General features: G+C 37.8%; 1 protein-coding gene across 4 annotated transcripts in view; it reads right to left on the bottom strand.

Annotated features, from left to right (window-relative positions):
* The window catches only part of ULK4 (unc-51 like kinase 4), a 636,813-nt gene that overhangs the window by 592,300 nt on the left and 32,366 nt on the right, over nt 1-12,147 (bottom strand). For all 4 annotated transcript variants that reach the window (XM_027872479.1, XM_027872481.1, XM_027872482.1 and 1 more), the window contains 2 exons: nt 11,644-11,719; nt 8,563-8,658 (listed from right to left, as the gene is read on the bottom strand). In XM_027872479.1, coding sequence (XP_027728280.1) covers nt 8,563-8,658; nt 11,644-11,719 — 172 coding nt within the window. The remainder of the gene's footprint in view (nt 1-8,562; nt 8,659-11,643; nt 11,720-12,147) is intronic.

Raw genomic sequence — 12,147 nt, 5'->3', positions numbered from 1 at the left:
ATAGATAGATAGATAGATAGATAGATAGATAGATAGATAGATAGATAGATAGATAGATAGATAGATGAAGGGTACAGGGTGAGTTGAAAATGAAGGGGTCATATCTGGAGAATAAAATTAAGGGGTGAGAGAGGAATATACTAGGAGAAGGAGAAAGGGAGAGGTAGAACGGGCTAAACTATCCCACAAAAAAAAAAAAAAAAAAAACCCAGAAGAGAAAAGGCTCTTACAGTGGAGGGGAAAAGGGGGAAAGTGAGAGGGAACGAGTGAATCTTATTCTCATAGGATTTGACTTAAGGAGGAAATAATATACACACTGAATTGGGTATGGAAATCTGTCTTACCCTACAGGAAAATAGGGGGGGAAGGGGACAAGAGAGTAAGGGGATGATAGAGAGGAGGGCAGATTGGGAAAGGGGGTAATCAGAAGCAAATACTTCTGAGGAGGGACAGGGTCAAAAGAGAGAATAGAATGAACAGGAGGCAGGATAGGACAAAGGAAAGTATAGTTAGTTTTCCACAACATGACTACTATGGAAGCGTTTTGCATGCAAAACACTTTTTTCACATGCAACTGGGAAATAAGATATATAGGCAATGGAATACAGAAACCTATCCTGCCCTATAGGAAAATAGAAGGGGAAAGGGATAAGAGAAGCGGGGGAGAGACAGAAGGGAGGGCAGATTAGGGGAAGGGGTATTTAGAATGCACATCATCTTGGAGTGGGGGGAAGGACGAGATGGGGAGAAAATTTGGAACTCAAAATCTTGTGGAAGTAAATGTTGAAAACTAAAAATAAATAAATTAATAAGATTTTCCACAGGGGGAAAAATAAAAAAAAATAGCAAAAAATAATAATAATGATGATGATGATGAGGTTGCTGGCTAAAATGAGATAACATAAAGCGTTTTTTTGTAAACCTTAAAGTGACATATATATAATATACATATATGTATATGCTAGCTACTGTTATTATTAGCTATTATTAACAAATCTGTTGAACTGTTTCCCTGAGTTGGCAGGGTGGAACCTGGACAAAATAGAACTTTCTTTTTTTTTTCTCAATTTAAGAAATAAAACAAACGTTTCCATAATATAGTAGAATAGAAAAAAAAAAAGATGATTACACATGAAACTGCAAATCTATTTTGTAAAATTTGCTATTCCTTTAAAATATATAACAAAGTTATCCTGTAAAAAAAAATATTATTGGGGGCAGCTAGGTGGCACAGTGGATAGAGCATCAGCCCTGAAGTCAGAAGGACCTGAGTTCAAATCCGGCCTCAGACCAAACACTTGACACTTACTAGCTGTGTGACCCTGGGCAAGTCACTTAACCCCAATTGCCTAAAAAAAAAAAAAATTATCCACCCTTCAAAATGTCTGAATCAAATAACATCTACTTCATAAATATTCCCAATTCTTGCCCTCCCTCCCCCACTAGCCAGATCTCTCTCCTCTAGATACCGACAGAACTAAAAAGATCATCATATTCTCTCCTATTAAATAATTATTTGTGTTTGTCTTCTATGCCTTACTAAACTATAAATTCCTTCAGAGCTTACATTCAGATGGATATTCTATTCATCATTATATCTTCCATGACCTTTCTCTGGTACAATTTCTAGCTGATAACCAGCCAAGCTGGTGTAGATGTCTGCTCAAACCTACCATATACCTCTTCATTGCCCCTTGGGTAGTCTTCAACTTCAGTTATTCAGAAATTGGTATTTCATGACTCAGAGTCAAACCAAATCAATGGAAGAATATTAGTATTAAAAGGACAGACCCTTGCTTCAGGGAAGAAACTTGGTAGCATTAAAAGAAGTGCACAATTTCCCAAAGGCAATCTAGTTCATTCTCCTCATTTTCAATTCAGGATCTGTGTCACTGCCCAGTGCATAACAGCTGTCCAAGATATACGGAGTAATAGATCGACTCTAAGAGTTTTCTATCCAACTTCATACTATTGTCTGAATAGCAGGCATTCTTTGTTCACTTATTTTTTTTTCCAATGTGGAGAACTAAGCTGAACTTTTTTTAGTAAAGGAGGTCAACAAAATATATAACTGGAAAAATGATCTGCCAGGCATATGGCAAGAGTGACAGATAATCAATGAATAGCCTCTGTGTGCTCCATCAGTATACGCACGTCAAGAGGACTGGTAAAGGCCTATAACATATTGGGGGATGCCCCATGAAGGATTTATGAAGGAACATGAACAAGAGATACATAGAATGAAATGGCATATTATCCATATAATGCTGTAAGCTCCAAATGGATACAAGACCTTAATATTAAAGGTCACATCATTAAAAATTAGAAGAGAACCAAATCATGTACCTTTCATAGCTGTGACTAGAGGATAAACTCTTAATCAAATGAAGGTTAAAGTTGATCACAAAAGTAAATGGATAATTTTGATTAAATAAAATTGAAAAACTTTTACACAAACAAAAATCTCACACAACTGGGATAAGAAGAGAAGCTGTCAAGTAGAGGGGAAAAAACCCTCTACATCAATTATTTATGAAAAAGTCTAATACACCAAATATAAAGAGAACTTACAGAAATGTGTCACCAAGAGTTGTCATGAACAAATAGTTCTCAAAAAAAAAAAGAGTTACAAAATACTAACAACAATATGAAAGAAAATTCCAAATTGCTAATAATAAGACAAACACAAATCAGATTGACTCTGAGGTTTTGCCTCATGCCCAGCAAACTGACAAAGATAACAAAAGATGGAACTTGTCAGTGCTGGAGAGGCTATGGTAAGAAAGGCAGGCTGGTCTGAGGAAGCTGTAAAGTAGAGGGTATATATATATATATATATATATATATATATATATATGTATATGTGTGTGTGTGTCTATATATATATGCCTATTATTCAGACAATAGTATGAAGTTGGATAGAAAATTCTTAAGAGTCAATCTATTACTACATATATCTTGGACAGCTGCTATGCACAGGGCAGTGACACAGATCCTGAATTGAAAATGAGGAGAATGAACTAGATTGCCTTTGGGAAATTGTCAGTATGTGTGAACATCTACATTCCATTTCAATAGATCTGTGATCTCATCATTTCCATTCTGGAAATTAGTTTGCAATTAGGCTGAGAAAGTGATTCAAGCAACCATGTTCTTTAAGTTGCAGAGATCACTCCAGTGTATGTTAGGCATATACTCCAAGGATGTCAAAAATAGGAAAATCTCATATATACCAAAATATTAATAGTGGCAATTTTGTAATACAAAGAACTCAGGGGGAGAGTAGATAACTAACAATTGAGGAATACCTAAATAATTTGTGTTACAAGAAGGTAACGAATATGACTTCTCCATAAGAAAGGATGAATATCAAAAACACAAAGAAGCACTGAATGACTGACAAAGTGAGGTATGGAGAACCAGAAAAACAATCTATCCAAAGACTACAACAATTTAAATGGAAAGAATTTTTAAAAATTAAAACAAACACTGTAATTATGATAACAAGCTTGGCCTTGAAGAAGAGAGATGAGAATACAACTATTTCCCTTCATTGAAGAGGTGAAAGATTATGGATGTGAAACATTGTTTATACTACTGAAGCTATATACTGAGAGAAAAATCAATACATATGGAATATGGGTGTAGATATTCCTCCAATGATGCAGAACACAACCCAGTTGTGTTTCTTTCTTTTGTTTAAATTTGAATGAAATCCTTTATTTTTACATCACCTTTAATATCACCTTCATTTTCCAATATTTCTCTCCTCCCCCACCCAAAGAGTCATCTTTTATAACAAAGAGAAAAAAAAAAAAGCAAGAAAATCAGTTCAATAAACCTAACCAATGCATCAACTGAGTGTGATGATAGATGGGCAAAAGGAAGGATGGACAGATGACAAAAAGATAGATAAAACAAATGCCAGGTCTACAAAGAAACCCTCTCTACCAATGCAGATGAGACAACTAAGAGTTACCTGGGACACTGAGAAGTTAAAAGGTAAGGTTTGCCTGGAGTCCTACAGCAGAATGGATCAGAGATGGGATTCAAACCCTGGTCTGACCATCCAGATAGCTGCCGTCGAATCATTATGCCATCCTGCCTCTCCAGACGAACATTTTATTGAACTTCGTTGGATACATTCTACCCCTAACAAAGAGCCCACTCTCATATATTAACTCGTGGTCCAGAAACCCCAATCCCTGTCTGAGACGCCATCTTCTTAGGCAGATGTTCTCTTCCCGTAACCTCCTCTGATAAAAACACCCTTTACACCCTAAAGCACCCGTTTCTTGCACAGGACTTCATATTTTCTAGCAACACTTTCTGGGTTCCTTCTAGCATTATCACGTGTCCTCTCATGAACCATTTATTTGTATCCCCTACGGTATATTGCACATAATACAGTAAGTGTTTGATTAAGAAGATAAAGTGGCCATTAGATCTCTAAATTACAGGTTCTAGCTAGTATCAGAAAACCAAACCACAAATGTAAAAGCCTCCTCTCTGAGTAGGGGGTATATATACGTATATATATACTATACACACACACACACACAGATATATATATATATACATATACATACATATATATGTATGCATATATGTACGTGTCGGTATGTGTGAACATCTACATTCCATTTCAATAGATCTGTGATCTCATCATTGTGCACGCTTCCCTCCCAACACTGGCTCATCAGCTGTGGTCTATCATCATGTATTTCTGTCAGTTCTCCATAAAGGATCTATCCAATGCACTAGAGGCTTTTTACTCTGATTCTTTTAATATTTCGTCAATACCAATGCAGCCCTCGGGTTCTCCTCCTATTGTCCCATCAGTGCTAGATCCTTTCCCAGTTCAATTGAAGCCCCACGTCTCATTCTGTGCCAGCGCTCACTGGTTCCCTCACACGGCCTCCAGATCTCCATGGCTGCTCTCTCCACATTCAGTCTTCCCTCTGCAGGCCATGGGGTTCCTTGTTTATTAAAGTATCTCCTCTGTCAAGCCTATGGCCCAGGAACCCCTCCCTGCCTTGAGGAGGAAGAGGCTCTCCTGGTACGTGCTCAGTTCCCCACAGTCTAAGGGAAACCAAAGCATTCCTGAAGGAAAGAAGAGGTTTTTAATAGCTCCAGACTCCCATTAACCTTACCATCAGTTAATTTCTTTCTTTTAAGTGGGAAGTAAAAATCCAGACCACAACTCCTTCCCTTCTCTCCATTTATTTAAAAATAAAAAGACCAAGAGAAAATCTGTATGTTAATATGATAATTTTAAGACATTAAGAATCAAAGTCTCATGCTAAGTACTCCTATGCACTTATTGTTTAGTTTTCTCCATTGATTATTCATCTATATTGTTGACCAGAATTCTACTAAACTCAGCACCCATCTTGAACCAGACAGCCTAGAAAGTGAGGTATTTATGGTTCCCTTGTAAACTACTTAATCTCCATGGAGTATAATGTATATGAAACATTTTGTAAACTTTTGAAATGCATATAAATACCAACTATTTTAGCATTAGCTATTTTGAACAAAAACAGACATTAAGTTAAAAATCTAAGTTTATGGGACCAATAATTCAGTTCTGTCCTCACTGATGCTAATGGACAAGGCATCTGATGGTGAAATTAACTGTTTTCTCCTTTCTCTTATAAATTCCAGTGGCAGTTAAGTTATTGTTAGCAGTAACAATGCTCACACGCATGGAGCTCTTTTCAGCTCAACATGCATTTTCCCTCACAAATACCCTGTGAGGACAGCAGTTCAGTTACCAAACATTTTACATGCTACACTTTAACACAAGGATGGGGAACCTGCGGCCTTGAGGTCACGTGTAGCCCTCTACGTTCTCAAGTGCGGCCTTTAACTTCACGCGGCCTTGGGGCTGCAGGTCCCCCATCCCTGCAGTCTAACATAGGAAGCATAAATGGGCACAAAGGAAGGGTTGAATGAATAAGCATTTATTAAACATTAACTATGTGCCAGGTACTTACCAAGCACTGGAGATAATTTTTTTTTTTAAAAACAAAGCAAAATATGCAAACAAGTCCAATCCCTGCCCTCGGGGAGTTTACACTCCAATGGGAGAACACAAACACAACACATGGAGTGTAGCCAGACTACAGAATGGAGATGGAGAGTGGAGCCCAGCTTGGAAATGGGTCAGGGCAAGACAAGGCAGAAGCCCACTTGTGGGGCCCAGGAACAGAACGCAGGTTCTGGTGGGATAAGGTGGGATTATTATCCCCATTTGACAGATGAAGAAACCGAAGCTCACAGAAGTGGAGGAAGTCACTCAAAGGCAAACCGTGCCTCGGTATTAAAGCCGACGATTTGGCTCCAAGTCCAGCTTGCCTTCCACCATTCTACCCTTTTAAAAGTTCACAGCTCAGGAATTTTACAGCCCTCGCCGAAAAGTCCTCTCTCTTTCTGAAGCTTACTTCTCCCTCTCTTGGTACGGCAACCATCAACGTCCGACCTCCTGACAGAAGCCCAGCTTTGCACAAATGCTACCAAGTACGTGCAAGCAGAGCCAGGTGCAAATAAAGCGTTTTCTCTCTGAGTGTTTTTAATGAGACGTGGATTATCTTTAAACATTATTCTCTGGCATGTTGCTGTCCCTCAGAATGACTCAGAATGGGCGCACGGCCAAGCACCAACAGTGTGGGCACAGAACACAATCTGCTTCCAATTCCTCAAACTCGCATTTTCAAGCTGATTTCTCAGGGTGATTGTTCTCTCTCAATGGCGACGGCAGAAAAGTTGGCTTCTGGCCATGCCTTGATTGCTACAGCATTCAAAGCCAACCCAGCAAGGAGAAGACTGAAAAATATACACTAAGTGAATACCACCGCTGGGAATCTTGTAAAGCGCTTCTTCACATATCCTAAGGAGGGCTGCAGTGCATCTGCTGGGTCTGCAACTTGGGTCTTTTTCCCTGGACTATATAGATAGTGTACCCACTAATCCCATGCAGTATCCAACCAACTCCATCAAACGTCCCCTTTTGTAATTTACCCTGAAGGAAAAATCTTTATCTTTACTTTATGCATAATAAAATGACTGATCAGGAAAGAAATCTGCATGCTTCTAGAGGCAGGAGGTAACAATGCTGTGCAGTGGAAAGAGCCCTCACCAGCTCTGGAGTCAAAGAGTCCAAATCCTGCTTTATGCCACTTACCTGGGGAGGTGCCCAGTAAGCAAGCCTCACTGAGCCTCAGGTGGCTGCAGGAAGTCAGCTTCTAAGGACTCTTTCAGTTTCAGTTCCACTGAAGAGAGGAGTTGAAGAGAACGAGGGGAGAAGGGAGAGACGCCCATTCTGCAACGTGACCTTTTTTACCTCGGGGCATTACTCCCCATTCCTTCGGAACATGAACAAACGATGATCCCATCAGAGACACAATATGTGAGGGGAAATAAAGTGTACGTACAGTACAGCTCTTCTGAACTTCAGGCAAGCCAGCTAAGTGATCAGGCCTAGTATTACGGCGGGCACAGTGCCAACTTCAACAGCAAACTGAACACGGGAACCCTGGAGAGGTGATCAGATGGGCTACTTCCAAATGTCTTTCCTAACATGTCTGCGTACATCTTACAAATTTACTACCAGACTCCCATCTTACACAATTAGGAACCGTTGTGTAAGCTCTGAATCCAACAATAACATTTTCTATTTGTATAGCACTTCTGAGCATTCGAAATGCTTTCACATACATTCTCTCCTTTGATCCTGTTTGCTATCCTCTAAAGGGAGACAAGTAAGCCAGAGATCACTTCCCTCATTTCCTACACGAGCAAACAGCGACAAACAGAGGCTGGGCTTTGCCCAACGCTGGAAATCAAGGTAATGACAGTCAACGTCTCTTGATCCCTAATTCAGGTTTTTTTGCTACATCAAAGAGCGTCCAGATAGACTGCAAGTGACCAAATCTTGTGCTTCTTCTGTATCCCCTACAATGGTCGGCACAGTGATGGACACATGGAAATACTCAGGAACTCCTTACTGAGGGCAGACTATTTTAATGTATGAGAAAACAAAAACATAAAAAATGTCATAGTGTGTGCTACAAGTGTGTCTGTGTCTATGTGTAGATAGAGATATAGATGTAGATGTAGACCTATATCTACGTCAACGTCTACATCTACACATATATATCATATACATTATACATGTAAACATATATGCACATATACATATAATAAAGATTTAGATATATCTACAAACATGCATGTATTCATGTGTGTGCACTGTGTATATATGTGCACTGTGTGTGTATATCTATGTCTAATCAACATGCATGTGCACATATGTGTATGTCTAGCTATCTACATGTATACATGTTAATGTACATTATAGATAAGAGTATATATGTATGTGTGTATATGTATATATAAATAGCTGAGACTTCCCTATTTGCAAAGGAATATAAGTTCATATTCACATTATTAAGTTAGGCAAAAATGTCACAGTATAGAGCACAATGGTGATTCCTGTATTCACAACTACACTTCATGCACAGAATTAAATTTATAAACCCTCCTAAGCAATGAACTTACCTGAAGCTGGCATCTTGGGTGTTTGGACAATCACGGTCTTTTCTATTGAAAGCTTCCTTCCAAAACGAATGCTGTAATACACCTGCCCAAGTCAATCTGTGGAAAACAAGAGAACAAAGACTCAAACTGGTACCAAATGAAATGGATCATTCCAGAACATCTCCTAAATACTTAACACAGGTTACAAATTATATCATTAGTTGTAACTTCTTCAAAAGACCTGTGATTTTACCAGTGTGAATACTTATGTAGATGGCTACCCTCTCTATCTTAGTGGGTGGATTCATAAGTTGCTGGGACCATAAAAATTTATCCCCTGATGGCCAACCTTCTAGGAAAGACCCTCCAAAGCAAAGACACAGAGGCCATCACTGGGGCAAGACTGAAGGCCCCTCTAGCTTGGTGGATACTCCTGGTACTAGCCCTCACAACACATATCAGGGGAGAACTGCAGTGGAGGAACTTATAAATTATCTCCCCTTAAACGTAAATCTGAAATTTAAAAAAAATAAAACTTTCAATCTAATCTCTATTGAAGATGCTACACATGCTAAATAAACACTGATGAATGATGGATAAAAACTTGGAGAAAATAGCCAGACGTCTCAACTGGTACAGAAAGGGACAATTTATGAAGTGTTACAATCCCAGAGATCAAATCAGATCAGGTCTCACAGTCTGCTAGTGATCTATTTCAAGTTCAGTTTAAGATCCCAACTCCAGTCTACAGAAAATAATTATAAATTACTGTGAATGATTTTTAAATTAGCAATTATGTGTCCAGGATTGGAGTATTAGAAAGTATTTGTTCAAATATGTATCACCCTTCCAGGTGGTCACATGAAAGGCCATACATTTTACTCCACAGCGCTGGCATTGCTCAAAATGTTTTGAGGTTCCCCTCTTTGGGGAATCACCTTGAGCGTGGTCTTATGATACATAACAGAGAAGTGGCCTCATTTCTTCAGGGTCACCCCTAAATTTCTGAATCCAGTTTGATTATTTACATTACTCATAAAATGTGACTCCGAAAACATTTGCTTTCATGTATGCCAGAATATTTACAGCAACATATTTCATGGTGGCACAAAACTAGAAACAAAGTTGGGGAATGGCTGAAAAAATACGGTGATAGATGAAACAGCAAATATGAAGATTCAGAGAAGCCTGGGAAAACTTATACAAAGTGATGCAGAGGGAATGAGTAGAACCAAGAGAATACGAACAACAACTACAATAATACTGGTGCAAATATGGAAAGACAAATAAACTCTGAATGACTGCAATGGCCAAACCTGTTCCAGGAGCAAAGATAATGGGGGCACATCTCCTTCCTCTCCGGAGGGATTTGTGGGGCTTCAAAGACACTTGCAGTTCTCACCCCAGAATCAGTGAACTTTTCTTTATTATTATTTTGATACCTATCATTGTAATTAATGCCCTTAATAATCACTCTATTTCATTCTATTCATTTAAAAACATTATTCAGGGAAGGAGTCCATAGGCTTCACCAGCCTGCCAAAGGGGCCCAGAACACAAAAATGATTAAGAGCTGATGTAGAGAGAAAACTTTTAGCTCTTAGAAAAGCAGTTTGCCTTCTAAAGAAAATTGATGATGAGATTAATCCATTGCTATCTTTTATTAAGAAAAATCCTATTAATTTTATGCTTTTTAATGTTCTTTAAAGAATGTTGGATTAATAAGTCCACAATAGCCTTAGGCTTCATTAATAGAATCCCTCTGACAAAAGAAAATAGGATTATGAATTCTCAAACCATAACTCTACCTACTACTGAAGCTGCCTCCATACATAAAAAAATAAACAGAATTACAATGGGATAAGTTATGCTTTGATGAGAAAAAATGACATTCTAATTATTCAGTAAGCAAGTTTGTCTATGTATTACAATAAAACAGCTGGATTGCATAGCACAGATATCCACTCAAATTATTCCTTTAGGATGGGAACCAGTATCATTTTAAAAGCACTTCCTTGTAAGGCACAGGAGGGTCAATGCCAGAAGTTCAACAACAGCCAATCTCTCCTTTTTACAGTTTTTCTTACACATTATAGAGCTCCATAGAGCCATCATGGAGCTCCATAATGGACTTGTTTATACGATGATTCAAATTATGTCCCTCAACTACAAAGATTCATAACATCATAATTTTGGAGCTGGACAGAACCTTAAAATAAGTAAGATATAATGAATAATTAAGTGGTTCAAACCACTTATTTTCCATGTGAGAAAAAAGGGATTGAAAGATATTCAGTGTTTTGTCCTAGGTCACACAGCAAGGCAGGGGCAGAATGAGGCCCAGAGCCCAGAACTCCTGACTCCCAGGACAATAATATTCCTGCCATTATTTATGGTAGATAACTCCCATTAGAAGAAGAATTCAGGTGCTATCTTTATCCCTGAGTGCCAACATTACAACATACTTATGTCCGATGCCTTCTCTGTAGTTCTCTTTTGTACTTATGGGGACTATAGTTACACATGTGTTGTACCACACAAACACGACACATACATACATGAAGGCAGGAACCATATCTTTTTTTTTCTAATCACCTAACTTACTCTCCCTTCAGGCCCACCCCCATAGGAAATAATAATATTCACTGAAGTGAAATGAATTAAAATACCTTTTAGTTAACATTTTGTTGCAATACATATTTAGGTTTTCATACAGATGTGTTTTCCCCACAAAGATAGCAATCCTTTTGAAGGTTTGAACCCCAATTCAACAGTCTGACATTTATTTGGCCTGACCTTGAGAATGAAAGGGAAATACACTACCTGGGTTCAGGAGTTAAAACTTATTCATTCCACTGGGGTCTGATACGAAACATAAAGACAAAATAATTTACTTTAAATTACTATGGCCAAAAATACCCCTAAAAAGTGAGAAAATTTACTCTCTTCTCAGAGCTAAGAAAAGATCTTAAAAAAAAAATCTAAAATAGTTACAGAAGAAAAATTCTGCATTAAGTACATTACTATTATAAACAAAGGGGAGGGCGCAAAATGTACCCCTCCCAAAAAAACCCATTATGAGCTGGTAACAAAATACTCTACCTTTTTTGAGGCTCTTTTTGAAGTAGTCCATCAAGTAAATTAATAAATTCAGAAGATGCTTCAGGAAGAGTACTATCTGTAGTAAAAGTAAAATTTTAGATATCAAAAAATTAAAATAAAAACATAAAGTTTAAATGAAACACATGTCAATATTTCTAACAGGAAAAATTTAAATAGTATTTATGTACATAATATCAATTGATTAAAATTATATCATTCTCTTTTAAAAAAAGCAAAAAGTAATACAACATTTTGCCCAAGGGCATAAAGCAATACAGTTCTTGGGCTGGGAAGAAAATTCTCAGATGAATTATTTATATTTGCCTTAAGAATGTAATGATCGCTCCATTAATCAACTGCCTTACAAACATATAGCTCTCACAAACCCATCTCTTTGTTGTTTTTTGTCAGTTGCACATAAATATGTGCATTTTGCCAAGGTGTAGAGCCACTGGAAATTAGCTTATATGTATGTGTATATATATATATATATATATATATATA

This window comes from Vombatus ursinus, unplaced genomic scaffold (genome assembly GCF_900497805.2).
Source record: "Vombatus ursinus unplaced genomic scaffold, bare-nosed wombat genome assembly UNPS02014799.1, whole genome shotgun sequence".
In the NCBI taxonomy this organism is placed as follows: Eukaryota; Metazoa; Chordata; class Mammalia; order Diprotodontia; family Vombatidae; genus Vombatus; species Vombatus ursinus.
Note: the sequence above shows the minus strand (reverse complement) of the source record. Positions and strands in the feature narration are given on the sequence as shown.